This window comes from Oenanthe melanoleuca, chromosome 15 (assembly GCF_029582105.1).
Source record: "Oenanthe melanoleuca isolate GR-GAL-2019-014 chromosome 15, OMel1.0, whole genome shotgun sequence".
NCBI classification, from domain to species: domain Eukaryota; kingdom Metazoa; phylum Chordata; class Aves; order Passeriformes; family Muscicapidae; genus Oenanthe; species Oenanthe melanoleuca.
The window spans coordinates 7,570,918-7,588,429 of NC_079349.1; the positions used below are offsets into that span (position 1 = coordinate 7,570,918).

At 39.1% G+C, this 17,512-nt stretch overlaps 2 protein-coding genes across 5 annotated transcripts in view; one reads left to right on the forward strand and one right to left on the reverse strand.

Moving 5' to 3' along the window:
• The window catches only part of LOC130259580 (septin-2), a 34,517-nt gene extending 20,760 nt beyond the window's left edge, over positions 1-13,757 (reverse strand). The window contains exons 1-7 of one of the 3 annotated variants that reach the window (XM_056504024.1): positions 13,496-13,757; positions 8,605-8,656; positions 7,430-7,529; positions 5,899-5,985; positions 5,175-5,298; positions 649-783; positions 67-184 (exon numbers count right to left, since the gene is read on the reverse strand). In XM_056504024.1, the coding sequence (XP_056359999.1) occupies positions 67-184; positions 649-783; positions 5,175-5,298; positions 5,899-5,985; positions 7,430-7,529; positions 8,605-8,631 (591 nt within the window). In that variant the 5' untranslated portion in view covers positions 8,632-8,656; positions 13,496-13,757. Of the gene's footprint in view, positions 1-66; positions 185-648; positions 784-5,174; positions 5,299-5,898; positions 5,986-7,429; positions 7,530-8,604; positions 8,657-9,428; positions 9,891-13,495 lie in introns of those variants that run through there. The other 2 variants (XM_056504023.1, XM_056504025.1) reach the window with 2 other exon arrangements.
• Positions 1-17,512, forward strand: part of UFD1 (ubiquitin recognition factor in ER associated degradation 1) — a 276,619-nt gene that overhangs the window by 213,113 nt on the left and 45,994 nt on the right. The gene's annotated exons all lie outside the window — the stretch shown is intronic.

A 17,512-nucleotide genomic window follows, 5' to 3' on the forward strand; every position in this document is an offset into this window, starting at 1 on the left:
TTACTTTATATTTGGCTTTAATATTGTATGGGTTGCTCTGTTCTCATGATCAAGTGTTAGACCTACTCTTCTCTTCAGCCTCTCCCTCTCCTTCAGCGTCAGGGTGTCAGCCTTGGCAATCACAGGGACAATGTTGACTTTTCCATGAAGAGCCTTCATGAATTCTACATCTAACGGCTTCAGTCTGCCAACAAGCAGGGAAAAAAAAAAGATTTAAAATAGGCACATAGTCTTGTGTAGCTTGTTTTGTAATTGACCAAATGTATTAAAAATTATTTATTTCAAGTGTCCGCATAAACAGTATTTCCATAATAAATTAAGCCATTAAGTTTAACACCCTTGTTTATCAACTTGGCTGTGCAAAGTTTAAGTTGTAATTAACATTGTCACTATATAATGAAGTGGATATTAAAAGCATTTATGTTTCTGTTTGATAAACAATGCAGTACTGACTGCCTTGAAACAATATTAAATGCAAAAGGGACAAAGTAAAAATCTCCAAAGACTGCTTTAATTGCACTGGCTAACTGACAGGTTGATAACTCAATTAACATTACTGTTAAATTACCAGTTCAAGTAATGAACATACTTGAGAACTGCTATGAAGGTACAACACCCTAAAATACAAAAGCTCGAGCTTTTTCTCACCCATGGCCAAAAGGAGAGATGAAGTAGAAGCAGCAGTGGACTCTGTTGTCTATGATGTGGCGCCTGTTCAGACCACTCTCATCATGTAGGTATCGCTCAAACTGGTTGTCAATGTAGTGGATAATTGTTTTGAAGCTGTGGTATGGGAGGGGGAGAAAGACAGACATTTTACATCATCTTTAAATAATAAGGAAAGAATCATGAAAATATAAGAACAGAAGGAGAAACTTTTATTTAAAACATTACTGCTACAAAAAATTCAACTTCCTACCATTTTATCTAGTACTGAGGAAAAATATTTTGATAATGCAAAAGGGTGTTTTCATAACAACCACCAAGTGTCAGCTTATACCTAGAGCCAACTCCAAGTGTTACTCTGTTCACTGGATAAAAAGTTCAAGTGCAAGCTCAGGAAAAAAACCCACTCAGTGCCGAGAAAACACAGGAACAAAAGACTGAGGATTTTTCTGCCTTTATTTCTGGGGGTAGGGGCTGAAGATTTGTTTTCAAACTAGTTGACAAATGACATATACCGGATATTCTCTTCATTTACAGCCTTGGCCCTACAGCCAGGTTTCTATAGTTACGAAAATTGTGGTATTCTAGTCTGTTTGAATTAAGTACAAATACATTTGCAAGTCATACACTCAAGCATCACATGATTTATTAAGCTATTTCTGTTACCTTACACAACTCTTTTCTGTTGGCAAAGAAAAATAATTCCTTCTTAGTTCAAGGCAATTTAAAATATTCCCTACAAAGAAGTAAATGAACACAAAATCTGATCATAGATTAATCAGACACAGAGAGCAGTGACTAGAGAGAAGAAAACACAATGCATAATTAAGAAGATCATTTCAAGCTATTCCAGGGCCTGCAGACAGCTGCAAACACCATTAATATTACGTACTGCAAAGGAAGGGAAATGAGCAGCTGACGTAGATAAGAGTAGGCAGATGATTGTGTATCATGAACATGTCTTAAGCTACTTGAGAAAAAACTAAGCAAAAAGTTTAACTTGAGAAATAGGAATATTCATATTTCTGTTGCTGAGAAAGCACAAACTTGATGTGATACATTTAAGGAGGAGACAGAGCACATAACAGAAAAGGAAATTAATAATTTGGAAAATAAACACAGAATACTGGCAAACTCTGTGAGAGGCAGCAATGTTTGACCCAGGGCTGCATGGCTGCAAAGGAGATAATCAAAGAAAATAAAAAGATGGAAAAGATCCTGGAGAGAACTGGATTCTCCAAAGCTAAGTAAGCTTTTGGATTGAGAAGGAATAAATCCACAGTAGAATATACATACACACATTTACATAACTGCAAGACTTGGCTGTTCTAACTCATATTACAGAAGACAACAAAGCAAAAAATCGAATTTATTGGGTTTTGACCTTAGTGCTACTCATTAGTAAACAGCATCTTAATACCTAAATGTGCAGAAATGCATCAATGTGGTTTTTGTTCCTGTTCATTTTCAATACCTCTCTTAGCTGGTTAAAGGTGAGGAGACTGAAGACGTACAAATACAAGGACAGCAACCAAACACTAACAATGGGAAAGAACTATCACACATTTCTCTGGAAATGTAATTAGTTTACATGCAGTTTTCTCGGTCTAACAGCTAAAATTTTCCCTATAAATATGGTGTTAGTGTCCTGTACCTCCTGACTTCCGGGAAACACCTGGCTTACAACCACAGTGCTGTCATTACTTAGGAGATAGCACATCCCGTATTGTAACAGCAAACAACATAAATGCTGCATTTAAACCCACTGGGGGAAAATGAACAATATTATCAAGCTGCCAAAACCCACAAAATATAACCCCAGCCAGTTAAAAAAAAAAAAAAAAACAAACAGCAGCAGCCAAAGAGCAGAGAGCAGCTATCAAAGAATGACCTGTGACACTACAACTAAGATGAAATAAAGACTGTGATCAGCAACATCCAACAAGTATACCTGTAGTCTGTTTTCATCAACCAGTTTTTTGAGGCCAGATATCAAAGCAAATCTAAGCATCAAGCAATTTTTTCCCCTCCCCTGATCAGATTCCCTCTCTTCTCATGAAGGTTGTTATTTTAAGGACATGCTTCTCTCATGATCCCAATGTACTTACTTACATATGGAAAGATGCTGAATGTGTCAAACAGGCCACCATAAAGAATTCTGCTGTTCTTCAAACACACCCCTAAACTAATGCCATGAGCAATCCTAGGTGTGGGTCTGATTCTAGAATACGGAACTCCAGCCAGCACTAAAGCTTCAAGCAGAATCTTAAAAAAATCACCATGGTTAACTGTGGTTCACCTCTGTCTTTCTTTCCATATTGCTTTAAGGACAGTAGCATCCAGAAATCAAGAATTACTCTACTTCAGAAAATGTGTTGTACTAAATCTATAACAAATCATTTTCCAATCCAAAACTGTTGTTTTTCCAATCCAATAGACCTCCTTGACACAATCTAGCAGCACAAAATCCTTTTTCTTTGACACAAAATACTTAAAAATTTACCTCAACTCCCATCCATGAAAGTTAAACTAATATTTAGCCCCTTCATCAAGGCAGAGAGACTAAAAGCCATTAGGAAACTACTCAGAAAGATATTTGAAACACTCCCAGCAACTGCTGCCTCCTAGAGACACCATGCCACATGTTCAAAAATAGCCTCAGTAAAATTTGTCACCTCGAAAAACAAATAGTCTGCACAAATTGCAGCCTTCCCAAAAAAAGGGCTTTATAAACCTTGGATCATGATCAGCACTATTTATTGATGAACCATGACTGCAGTAAATGTTCCTGAACACAAACATAAGTTCAAGAACATGAACATGCTCTTTCCTCTGAACTACCAAGGAAGGAAGGTGGTTGCACTGGGTTAGTCTTCACTACAGTTCAAAACAAAGACTCTGTCCATCCAAGTCCCTGAGACATCCTGTAAAGATTAACAGACTTTGTCAAAATGACACTTGCCATAGCTGAAAGGCTTTTCATGTGACATAAGCAGACTAAAGAGATACCATTAACTGCATCTTTTTGCTTTGTAGGATGCAAGTACTATTTGTTCCTGTAGTGTATTTGATGCTTCAGACTTGTCACAGCAAATTACGTATAAACTGTTCTACTCAAGTCTGAATCACCATGGAATGATTCTGTTCAGAAAACCTCCAAAAAGAAAGGGGAAAATCTGGACACGTAGGTCTCTAAGAAACATCTGAGCAGAATAAACAAAGGGCATTAGAACACAATCAACAGGAAGAGCTCTCTATAACACAATGCACAGGCTGCAGAGATCTCAGCTCCAGCGGAAGGAAGCTCTAGTCAACAGTGCACAAAATAAGCAAGACCATGATGCAGCCCAGAAAGATGCCTTTGTGCTATTCCAAAAGTCCAATTTTTTTCAAGTTACTGAAGTAGGAAAAGTGGGAGGAAAACAAAAATCTCACTAAAGCTTCACTTTCAGACTTTCATTTAACGTATTACAGAACTTTGCTGCCTTTGCTGCGTTCCTACACACATACCATAGAAAGAAGAAAAAAACTGTCTAATAATAAGGACACTGCAGATATATCATCCTGTCAATGAAAGACTGCAAAGTATTCTATTAGCATTATATATGTTTATTTTATCTGCTGTTTGTCTTTTTCCTGGTCTTTAACTGATAGCGAAGAACTCAAATCAACCTGTATTAGCTTCATGCTCCATTTCTCTGCACAGTGATCCTTGTTTGCCTTGAGATTACCACCACCACCTCAAATAAAGTGTCAACAAAATTAACAATTAAGTAAAATAAATGTTGTTAGTACTTCCTAAAAGACAACTGTGTGAAAATTCAAAGTTTTAATCCACTGAAACTAGAAGCATCCCAGTAAGGATATCTCATCTTTATTTGAAAAAACTCATCAGCTTTCCACAGTTAAAGAGAATTGCCTGAATGCGATTATTTGGAAATTACATTTATGAACTCAGTAATTCTATCTATCTATGTTATAATTATTTTCTAGCTGCTTTATAAATTTCTTTCTTCATAATCACTATACTGAAGCAATTGTGTATATTTTGCAATGTATCTGCTGACAATTTCATCCATTAAAGACTGTCAGTGATATTTAGGCCAGAGAGAGCCAAGTGGTAACTTCATCATAAAATACACCAGTTCTACCCAAATTGCTGGTAGTACATGTAGAGGACAGAGAATGAAAAGAACTGTCTTAAAAACATGGAAACTGGACAGGCCAGAGACACAGAAAGTAAAAGACCAAAAGTTTCCCCCCACCAGAATTTTGTCCTATTGGAGTGGCCATAGAGGCAAAAAGCTGACTGCAGAGCTCAGAGAAATGTTTTGAAGGAGTGGCTGTTAATTTTGAGGCAGAGTAATAGACACAGCCTACAAAACTTTTTAAAACATCAAAAGTGGTTAGAAAATTGGAACTGGAAGTTGTAGAAAGTACCAGACACACTAGAACAGTGTTTGTGTAAGACACAGACTTTATTAACAAAGCAGTATTTACACACATACCAGTCCTGGCTGTTAATGGCATCTCCATATCCTGGTGTGTCAACTACAGTTAAACGCAGCTTCACCCCTCGCTCCTCTATCTCTACTGTAGAAGCTTCGATTTGAACTGTCCTCTCTATTTTCTCTAAAATAAAGGAACATTGGCATTGTTATTTGCCTATCAATTCCTGAAGAGAGCCACACAGGAGAGAGAAATAGAGGAGGAATCACAAGCTCAAGTGTGTTGTAACCTACATGACATAAAATATGTTATCAAAATACACAAAGTAGTAAGCAGAATTTAACAGCATGTTTTTGTAAGTAAACAAGAAACAATTAACTAAAACATGGGTTTACTTATGACAATATGCAAAAATAAAATAGTAATACTCAAAAGATAATAGATTCTTTGTCAAAAAGTTATTTACACCTCTAACCAGGATTTAAGGCACTACAAATAAAAAGCAGTAAGAAGAAATGGGGATTAGAGAAAATCACATTTAGGTATATTGATACCTAAAAGGTTTGAGAGGTGTTTTTCTAATAACAGCTGATAAAGAAACAAAAGCTGTCTTTGAAAGGAAATATAAGTAAGGAAATGACAGCTCAACAAAACACAGTTTAGAAAATTTAAGTACAGCATGACAAAGTGGTGTAATGGGCGAAGAATAAAGCAATATTAACTGAAAGAACATGAAATTTTATAGGGTGGAGTGTGCTGGAGGAACTGCAAAACCACATTTACCTGCAGCTCCAGGAATATAACGTTCTGGATAAAGATCAGTCAGGAACAGACTGTTAATTAAAGTGGATTTTCCTAAGCCAGACTCACCTACAAACAAAATAATTCAGGTTATTAAGCATATATATTTTTTACTCCAAGATTTTTAAAGCACATTGTCTTTTTCCAAGCCCACATTATGGAGGAAAAATAATTTGTTCCTCAGGATCCGCCCTAGTTTTTGATACAAAAACATCAAAGGTTCAGCTAAGCACTTTGAAAACACTGGAAAAACAAGCCTCCAGTGTTTTCATAAATGTTACATGAAAATTATAAGTTTACTGTAATAAAAGCTGAAAGGTCATACAGCACTTGGACTATAGATCTAGAGATAGTTCAGTTACTTGAGGGTAATTACAGCTTTTTTCATAGACTTACAAAATCAAGAGCTGTAACTGTCCTGCTGAAAATTTCTGAGAGTTTGAAGGATTTCCTAAGCTAGAAATTGAACCTGGAACACTGCTGGGAAGATAAATGAGTAAAGCAATCCCAAACTAATAGTCAAGTTTTGTATTCTTACAGTTAAGACCATATAGGTTCTATGAAACTGAAAATCATAAAGCAAATTATTCAAAACTCACCTGAGAAGTTACAGAATTATGAAACTTCAAATTATACAAATTTTGTCCTACATCTAAGTAATGAAGTTATACGTGTAAATTTAACTACTAAATCTGAGTTTCAAAAAATCACTTGTTTCCTAACTCAAGGAATCAAGGGAGTCAGCATTTGGACCAACTGGCTGTATTATTTTAGATGCTACAAACTTCATCTTAGAGATGAAAAAGTTATCTGTATTTCTCATCATAAACTACAAGAAACAAGAACTCTTAAATTATCACAAATTACCTATTTATCTAACAAACACTGCTGAACACTGTCACCAAGTAATCCCAAATGGTACCACAGAGCCCATTTTCATTTTTCACTAACTGCTACAAACGGGTAACAGTACTGTGGACTCCCTTTGCATACGCACACCACTAAACACCATTTAATGTAAACGCAATTCAACACGTCACTTGGAAGAGCTTTGTGCCTAAAGGACTCTCCATCAAAGAGACTCAGAGGTGCTCATTGACAGAACAGGCAGATTACAGGTTTATCTCTGACACCACAGCGAGTCAGTACAGACCAGCAGAAAATACAACAGCAGCATCACTGTTTCAACAGTAAGATACTCACCATATGCATTCATGCTTTCAGTGGGGAAACAAGTAAAAAAAAGATTAAACAACTACCCCTGTTATCTGACAATGAATCAAGAATGCAAAAATGTCCTGTTGGCTCCAAGTCATAGTCTTTAATCACTATAAATACTCCCTCCTACTAAACATGACAAAAAAGTAACAGATGTAATTAGAAAGTGCATAGAGGTTCAAAGCTTTTTCTACTGTGCAACAGTCAATTGCTAAGTAGGAAGATGCATGCATCTATGTAAAAGAAATGTTGCTGTTGTTGTTGTATAACAGTCAAAAGTACTGAAAGAACTCACCAACCACCATGAGTGTGAATTCAAAGCCCTTCTTCACAGATTTCCTGTGAACCTGGTTGGGCAGATTAGCAAATCCCACATAGCCTGCCGAGTCAGAAAACTGACAAGAAAACAAAGGTTGAATATAAATGAGATCCCTTTCTCCCTAAAAAGCTGAAAAAGACCTTACTTGATTCTACACAATAAAATACAGGGAAGAATAGAGAATGAAACAATTTTTGCTGCCATAGCAAGGCAGACCTTGAAAAAGCTCATTTACCAGGCAGGCTGATATAAATAAAAATCAGATCATTACCTTGAGCTACACAAGCGAGTCTCCCCTTGCATAAAACAAAAATAAAAATCTGCAAGGTTGCAAGAACACACTATTAATAATCTTAAGAAATAAATGCAGCTCAAAATAAAAAATTCTGTTCAAGTTTGGTGTGCGCTGCTACTGTCTTCCATAAAAATAATGCATATGCTTACAGGTAAAAAACAAGAACATTGGACTAATGGGAGGATTATTGAGATACAATCACACAGAGATGTATCTTTTGCTTGTTAAGTTGTCCACCTATCTGCACAATCTCTAACTTCTAACACAAAAGCAGGAAAAAGAAACATGCCTGAAAAACTTATCAAAGAGATTTGGGCTATAAACAGGGCAGTCTGCTCCACCATCTGTTACCCATTGACTGAAAACCTAACAGGAGCCTAAATAAGAACTCCAGCCACCTGATTTAGGGACCTATGGGCTATCTGGAACGAGATGTCTTCTTCACAGATGAGTTTATGATGAGAACAGGTTTTTTATAATGCCATACACTTCCAGTGGTGTGGGAGGACACAAGGGAAATCACCTAAAAGGTATTTTTTATTTGCTAACAATCCTTTTAAAGCCCATCCAGGTGGGCAGAAACATTAGAAATTAAGGTTTGTAATATTAAATTTCCTTAGGTGAAGGTATCATTTTACCTTTGTAAGCAGAGACTGAATGTCTGGTGAACACCAGAAAGACTAGCACAAGGATCACATACAATCTCTGTTTCTACTAAGCAGTTCCTTTTAAGAAATACATCTGAAGCAATAAGGTGTCATTTATTCACAGTTTTAGCATTCCAGTAAAACTACAAACATTTTCAGAAGTTCAACAGATTCCAGACAAAATTTTGGCTACACAGCCATCTCTTTACCTTTACTTTTTCACCTGACTGAGACATGTTTCTTCACTTCAAGTTTCAAACACTAGAAGAAAAAAAGCCACAGTGCATATTAGCTGACTTGAAAATTACATTACTTTCAATTTTGAACTGATCAATTGCATATAATAATCAGATTTTATTCTAGTAGAATGAAATGTCACACACTTAAGGATTACCAGAACAAACAAGCCATAATCAAAATATCTTCCTTCTGAAATAAATCACAGGAATACTTAATTGAAATACTTAAAATTTTCAAAACAGAAATATTCCGTTAAAATGCAAAATATTAAAATCTAGTATCATAACAAACTTTTGCCCATCCCGTCTTTATAAAAGCATGGTTCACAGATAGGCAAATGTAATGCAAATGTTGTCCAAACACTTACATTTGAGAATTACTACCACAGCCAAAAATTCTCATGAGAACAGGACACCTACATGATTCCCAGGTAAAGGTCAGAATATAACATTATTCTCAGTGACTTCAAAGTGCTATTGCTGATTAGACACTACACTTGGCTAACCCATGTGCGACACAAAAATTCATGCCAGTGTGAAGGACTATCAGAAGAGATTTGTTCTTCAGTTTCAGACACCCAGAACAGCTGGACTTTGGCAAGCCCTTATCTCTTTACTCAAGGATGTTAGCTGTGCTATAGATTAGTTATCAGGGCAATAGCAAGGTCTTTTCATTTACAGCAGCCCCAGAGCAGGGACAGGAAACGCAGAAGCGGCAGGAGCACTTCACAGCTTGGTTTGTTGACAATGCAGCTCTTGGCCTGGGAAAGCAGGGAAGTGACCTATGCAGGCACCTGTGTGTTCAGACTTTCCTGTTGGGTAGCACGAGTCATTTTAGCAGGATACAGTCCAGTTTCTGACACTGGAAGTTTGACAGTCAAATCCTGGCAGAGATATACGAAGCTCTGAACTGAAGGAAAAGTCCAAGTTAGCGTAATTGCCGCTTAGAGTTTGAAAGAAAACAGATCTTCAGGTCCCATATTTCATTTGCCCTGCAGCATTTTAAAATCCTGGCAGCTGTGCAGGTACCAGCTACTCTATAAGCAAGGAAAGTTGTTTTTTTCCTCCTCCAACTACTTTTCCTCCATACTCAGCTCATTTGATTACTAATGAAAGCCCAATGGATCCATTGCCTAGAAAATAGGGAGGTCCAGATTCTAATCATCTTCTGTCAGCCTCTAATTGTGTATTCCTCAAAAACATTCTGGAAAACATCCCTTGAGAATGGTTTTGAAAACTAGAGCTTATTTTCCTTTGACCAGTATGCAAAAGCTCATTCCAGCCTCCAGCCAACCATTGTCACAGATCCTTAAAGATACTCACAATCCCACTGACAGAAGTAACTCACTGCTATGTTGATATCTTGTTTCTAAGTTTGGAAACCTCTGTTGTCACCTTGTCAATAAAATTAGTAACATTGTTCAAGAGTTTAGAAAAGCTCATAGTTACTGAGTGCCAATGTAGATATAGCTGACCCATTTTTCACAGTAATGCCAGAGAAGTCACCCAGGCCCACTGTCCATAGATAAAGGACAGATGAGAGAATGATTCAGATTTCAATATGTACGGCAAATTCCCTACTTCTACTTTAAACTGATAGGATAGTCTCACCCGCTGTAGCATTAATTAAGTTACTTGATTAAAAAGCAGAAGAGTAAAAATTGTTGTCAACTGATTATGACACACTCAGCTTCAAAATTAGTCTGTCATCTCATAAAGAGCACTTTTCCATATAATCCTCTATTCTACAAATACAGCTTTTACAAAACTTGTTTCTTACAAGGCAAACCACATCACCTTGTGTGTCTGACCGGAAAGTTGCTGTAGCAATGCAACAGCTCACCTGCTCTGATCACATCATGACTGCAGCTCACACTTCCAGTTAGTAATTTCCCAATGTCTTTTGTTAGACTAGAAATGTGCTAGCTAAAAGTTTCCTCAACAACAACAAAAAAAAACCCCAGAAACACCTGCTGTTCTACAACACTTAAGGCACCAGGGTTCATTTGGGAGCTCAGTTGCTCAGCCTTGACATTTTGCAATTCCTAATGCTGCCCTCATGAGGTTTCCTCAAAAATCATTCCACCAAACAAGTTCCCCAGACGACCACGTGCTGCCTTCCCAAAGCTCTACCATACAGTACAAATCAAAACCTCAGAATTAACAAAATGCCACAGCATCAAACAACCACAGCACTCTCAGTACTGCTCACAAGTGAGAGCTTGGCGCTGCACCCATCCCTGCTGCGCACCAGTGGCCACAGAAACCCACACCTCTGTCTGCACACAGCTGACTCAAACACCAAAACAATGTGAAGCTGAGTCTCTGACAACACTCTGAGTAGTTCCCACACCTGGAAATTGTAACATCTAATTTCTTATCAATTGTCCAGAACAAAATGTATTAAAAAAACCCACAATAAGGCAAACAAGAGAAAGAGCTGTATCTGTTTTCTTTAGATTTTCAAAGTACTCTTTCAATCAGCATGAGATAAGCAAAACAACACATACAAAACAGTTCAAGGAGAAAAAACAGGTAAGATCCATTTGCAACAACTTGCAAAACCAGTGAAACTTTATCTGTATGTAATGCTGGGCCCTACTTAGCAGGCCTAGCAGAAAAAAAGGGACACTGTGCTACAGCATAGGAATGTTCAAATCTGGTTTTGAGCAGTGGATAACATAATGAAGTTTCATTTTGGATCCCAACAAATTCCTATCCTGAACTATACGATGTTGGAAAAGTAAAGTGCCACTGAGTTCAGATGCAGCTGCAACGTGCCATCCCACCATCCTCTGCTAAGAGCACTATTCTGGTGAGAGAGAAAGAGAGGGGAAGGAAAATGGGTCATTTCCTTTGTTCCTGTCAGGATGCAAGAAGTAAACTGTGAGGAACAGGCAGACTGGGAGCTTCTTAATAGGAACCAGCACAAAAGCACTACCAAACACGTACAAAGAGATTGTCCATATAAGGATATCAAACAACATTTTCAAATAATCATTTCAACATGACCTTACAGCCATCTCTACAAGCAGAACAGCCCTCCTGATTTCTCAAATGGGGCTTCTTTCTTTCCATCACAGTCTTTACAACTCAGATACTTTTTTGGTAGTACTTAATAGCCACAAACAGGAGTAAAGTTTTAAACAGGTTTCCCAGTACTGGAAATGGTCTCAACAACATCAGCATTCTGAAGTAACTTTTCAGACTTAATGCAGACAGAAACATCAGGATATGTCAGTAAAAAAGCAGTATTTGTGGTTTCTCACTAAAAGAACTACAATACCCAAGGAAGAAATGTCTAATACTGAGTCACATCAATAATAATAGAAAAAACTGCACGATTATGTGAATCACTGAGTTCTAACAAGTGTGTCCAGCACAGCCTGTTCTGTGTGCCATGCTTTGTTCCTGGCATGACCTCACCTCCACTGTGGGAAAACCCCTCTCCTCACTTCCTCTAGATCAACAATCCCAGGTGATTTCATCTTTCCTCAATAGAAATAGATACTATCAATTGAAGGAATGCTCCTTTGCACACTAACAACTCTACTTTACTCTTATTCAGGAAAATGACTGTATCAACTTCCACCAAATACAGAATTTACAGAAATGCAACAACCCAGCTGTGACAGGCCACACTAAGTGTGAGCCACTGCTCTGGCTTGGAACTGATGTTCAGAGCTCATAAGTTCTACAGACTTCCTTCTGGTATTGTATTTGAACAATACCAGATATATTAATAATATTAATAATATAATACCAATTCTGGTAATGCGTTTGAACCAAAGAAACTGTACAGGGATTAGTACTGGGAATGCATCAAAATTTGGAACACGCCTGTGACTCAACAGCACACATAATGCACAGCAAAAGGAACAAGGATTAAGCAAAAGTTCAACCATCTGTATGAGCACTATTCTTAAAAGGGCGAGAAAAGGCAACACACGAACCTAAAGCTCTAATCCTGAATATTTTATTTCAAGTTCCATTTCAACGTTAACATATGACTCTAAACAACTTCCTTTCGTACTGTTTTTTCAATGAATACAGTCTCTTGAAACTCACAAAGGAGGCAGTGATACCGTTCTTGTAAATGATCAATTTTAGGGATGATGTTGTTTATATGTAAGCAGCTTTTGACAGTAATTTTGCCGAGTTACTGTGTCAAAAAGCACTGTTAAATGGACCTGTAATTGTAAAAAACAAGGGCTTTTTAAAATTAAAAAGATAAACGTATTAGCCACGATCACTCATCAGGAAATAAATAGGCAACTCTGCCTCACACCCACAGAGCTTAAGTATAACGATGTACACACTGCCAACGCACAGCAAACTGGTAACTTTGCATTTAAATCATTTCCAAGTCATGCTTAAGTCTCACGATACCATGAAGTCTCTGACCTACATGTGAACAATAATTAAAGACAAAAAACCAGCAAAGCACGGGGTCGCTCTGTGCATCCCCCGCCGCATCCCCGGCTGCCGGCAGCCACAATCCCATGGAGGGTGCTGTAATTTTGAAAGCATCCGAGGAATGCCTAGTGGAGACAGCACTTCCTGCTCCATCCTTTCCTCGCATCTCCGGCTACCCCAGCACCGCGGCCTTGTGCATATCCCAAATTAATCCTTGCCTTGCTTTAAAAACAAATCAAGGTATGCGCGAAACGGCCCGACAACGGCGTCCCGGGGCTGCCGCCCCAGTGCACTTCTCCCGTCCCCACACACCGGCCGCTCAAACCCCCGCTAAGCTGCGGCGGGAGGCAGGGTCGAGGCCGTGCCCTGCACGGGGAAGCCCCTGAAGCGCAGTGGAGGCGGAGGCGCCGCCGCCGCAGAGCTGCGGCCCCTTCCCGGCGCTCACCTGAGGCCGCGGCCGCTCCCGCCGCCAGGCCGCGATCCGTCGCTCCGCCCCACAGCCTCCCGCATCCCAGCAACCACCGCGGCAGAGTGGCCGCCTACTCCGCGCCACTCTATGGTGCGGGGCCTGCCGCGGACAGCAGCGGGAGACGGCTTCGGGAGCAGCGAGAGGAGGGACAGAGCGTTCTCCGCCCGCCCCGCCGGGCGCGGCCACGGCTGCCCGAGAGCCGGGGCCACAGCCGAACGGTGTTCCGAGGTGCCACATCTACACGGAACGGTTTGGTTTCTGTTTTCTACCCAAACATCTTTGAGTTTTGGGATTCCTCCGCTTACAGCGGTATTAGCAGTACTTCTCAGTGGAAAACCTGGCTGGTGTGATGACCGGGGGGAAATCGAGCTTAAACTTTGTGCTGTTTGGCTGTAATGCAGTATGTAACAGCAGCCTGGTTGGTTTGCAGATGCTCATTCACACACGAAGCAAATTCTTCTCCCGAACATTGTACAAAAAAATCCAAGTTTTACTCACACAGTTCTCTCCCCTCTGGTTCTGTGAGCCTTGGGCGCTGTCACCGCTGAAGGGCCGAGTGGGATTCTGCAAGTTCTCTGAGGTATCAGGGACTCCTGCAGGCAAACCTGGAGTGTAATTGATACCTACAGAAACAGATCACTTTTATCATAGGGAAACAGTTTTACATAGTCCAAACTCTAAATGCAACACTGTCAAAACTAAAACACATATTAACAGAAGTACCAGAAAGGCTTTTTCCAACCTTCCAGCTGCAAGAACTGTGTTCAGGAAAATTCCTAGACATCCATCCACACAGCAGCAAATCTTTTTACTTAAAATTCAGAATACTTAGAAACACATTTCTTTTATGCCTTTATTCCCATCCATTACGCAAACAGGGTTGCAGCTCACAACAGGAAAATGTGGAATTGAAATAAATGCTGCTGAAGGCAGACTGGCATTATTTGCAATTCACATTGTGCTCATATTGTCAACTGAGCACCAATGGGATCTGAGTAAGAGCAAGATAAAAGCCAGTGAAAGCACAAGCAAGTTCCATTTCCTAGGAAAAAATGTGATGTTATAACTCAGAGTTCTGATACACACTTCCTTCCTGGAGGAGTTAAAAGATGGCATTTCAGTCTTCCTTGGAAAATAAGGTTTTATTTTAAAGTACTCCATGGGTTTCTGTATAGGTGTTTTGTACTGTCACTAGAGGAGCAACAACAAAACTGTGGCCAAAATTCAGTTCTGTGATGGACGCAAGATTTTGCACGCATGGTCTGCTATTAGAAAAAACTGCTTAGCATTTGAAGAAATTGTAAGAAATTGGCACAGACAATGCCAAACTACAGACTGCCATCAACAGAGACAGGTGGAGTTAGTGCTTTCTCATGACTGTCATCCCTTTGGCAGGACTTAGTGCAAGGGGTGAAAGAGTCTCCAGAAATTTCAAACCCTTTGCTATTGAGGCATACCAATAATTCTCCCAAGTCATGGCTGAATCAGATCGCTGACCAGTTGTCACACAAAAGGTTCAGGGAAGCCACAGTCCTTCCAAAGAAGTCTCATGATTCCAGAAACTGATGTAAGGAAGGGCACTTGGGGTAAGAGCAGAAGTCAGTCCTAGCCAGTGCCCTGCCCCTGCAGTGCCCAGGAGCAGATGCTTAGGAAAAGATAAAAGTAGCTCCGTGCCTGTGTATCCTCCCAGCTTCCGGCAATCTGGAGCTCAGCAGCTTCCTGAGCCATAAGTTTTATCTTGATAGTTCTGTCTTCCATGAATTTTTCTTCTTGCTTTTTGAACCTATCCCAGCTTCTGGCATTAAAGAGCATCCTGTGACAATGAGTGTTACAGTGCATTACTCACTTGATGAAAATGTACTTTTGTTACTTTTGAAACCTGTTATGAGACTAGTTATGAAACTGCAGTTTACAGGAATGCCAGGCAGCAGAACTGGAGCTGTTTGGGGTGTGTGACTGAGAAATGCTGCACTGCAGTCACCTACAGCAAATGCAGCCTCCCCAAACACATGCTGCATGTTTGTTATTTCTCACAGCAATATTAGCAGAGTTGCAAGCAGAAGAAATGCTTGTACTGAAGAACACTGTTTTAATAGTCTATAAATACTCATACTGTGAACAGTCTGACTGTGAATCACTCATTCCCAAAATTATTATTTTTGAAAGAATTTTGTTTCATTTTTCCCTTGGAAGTTCTAATGCTTTTTCTTAAAGTTCCTGGTACATCAGGGTTTACAATATCGAAAGCACGAAAGTCCTTCCTTGAATTCAAATCTCAGCTTTGTTTAGAGTCCCAGCTCAGTAAGTCAGAAATACCTCATACATTCAGCAAAATTCATTATGTCTTTTTTTCCAGTTCTTACCAGAGAGAATGGTGATACTGATTTTAATGAAATAAATACAGCCATAAACTGAAACCTAAATTGAATTTTAACAGATAAACCAACTCCACATTCCTTGGTATTCCTTTCCTTAAATATGCTGCTTAAAACTGTCTTTTTTTAAAGTTGTGAGATCCCTTTTAACTCAATTTTCTTTCAGTGCAGTCTTTTCCTCATGTAGCTGAATGTTTTGGTTTGAGCCTAAAATTCTGTGTGATTGCTGTAATGCTGCACTACAAAAGCAATTCATGGAGATACTGACTCGCTGCTGTAAGACACTGAGCATCTTGAACCCTCTCAGTCCTCTCTGGAGATAAAATTGCCCAAGGGCTGATTAAACAACTTAATCATATACATAAAACCTTTTCATTTGCCTAAGATTTCAGTTTGTGTTAGATTCAAAGTATTTGTGTATGCTTTTCCAAGTTACAGTACGTGGTTCCAGGTCCTAACCTTTTAGAAATAAATCTGCTGCACACTGTGGGTGACATCCTCTTTTAAAGGATTACCAGAGAAAAAAGTACTGTGAACATAACTAGTGGAAATGTCAGATGAAGTAATTTAGGTATTCCCTGGGTTAATTAGTAGGATTTAGGTGTGCTGAAAGACAGAAATTTAAGGGTGATGTTCCCATTGATTTGATCAAAATACTCTTTTGTGTAGGTCCTTATCTATGGAATTACCAACAGGAGAACCATTTTAACATCTCAAATTTCCTCGTTTTTGCAGACATGCTGCATCAGGAATCAGAGCTGTCAAGTCCATGGAAAGCTGGTTTCACTGATGAGCCCTTCTGAGACCTGCAGCTCAGAGCAGGAGTCCAGGCAGGGTATGAACAGGAAGCTACTATCTGTGCAGGCACCAGGATTTACTGACACAAGCTACTTTACAAGAAAATCTTCAACAGATAAGTATTTTCCCTTGCTGCAAAAAATGCCCAAGCCTCGTTTTCAGTGACACTCTACAGGAAATGAAGCTTGTGTTTGATTTATAGTAGTCTCAGAGGAACAGAAGTGTTTCCTTTGCATTTACAAGCACGTACAAGCCCTTCTTTTCAAGATGCTACTTATGGCAATGAAGAAGCAACAAGAAAAGCCTACAAATATTCTCCAGTATAAGAGACATTTTGCATATTTTCACCAATAACAGCCATCCTTTCCTCTTACTGGAAACAAAGTTCTCTGTTAAGAAAGAAGTTGGGATTGACCGAACGAATGTGCATTATTCCCAAAAGCAGAGCTTGTCTGAAGGCTGCACTGCCAAGAAAAAGTGTCCCAAATCTCTCACATCTTGTAAGCAATGCACATTTCTTAACACACGAGATAAATGTAGTATATTTCCCATCACTAACCCTGAATAGTTTTCAGTAACTTCATGGTCGTGTTGTTATTAATTACTTTCAACATCTGCAATATATATTTAAAACAATGGTATTTGTCCTTGCTGACGCTGCTCTTTACAAACTGACATCTCATGTGATTTCCCAAGAATTACATGGGAAAGAGATCTACCAGGATCCTGGTACACCACAATCTGTGGAAGGAGGCTAACTCTGGAAGAGGACAAAATTAAACTATAGTTGTCCTGAAGGAAATATGGTACAGAATGGACC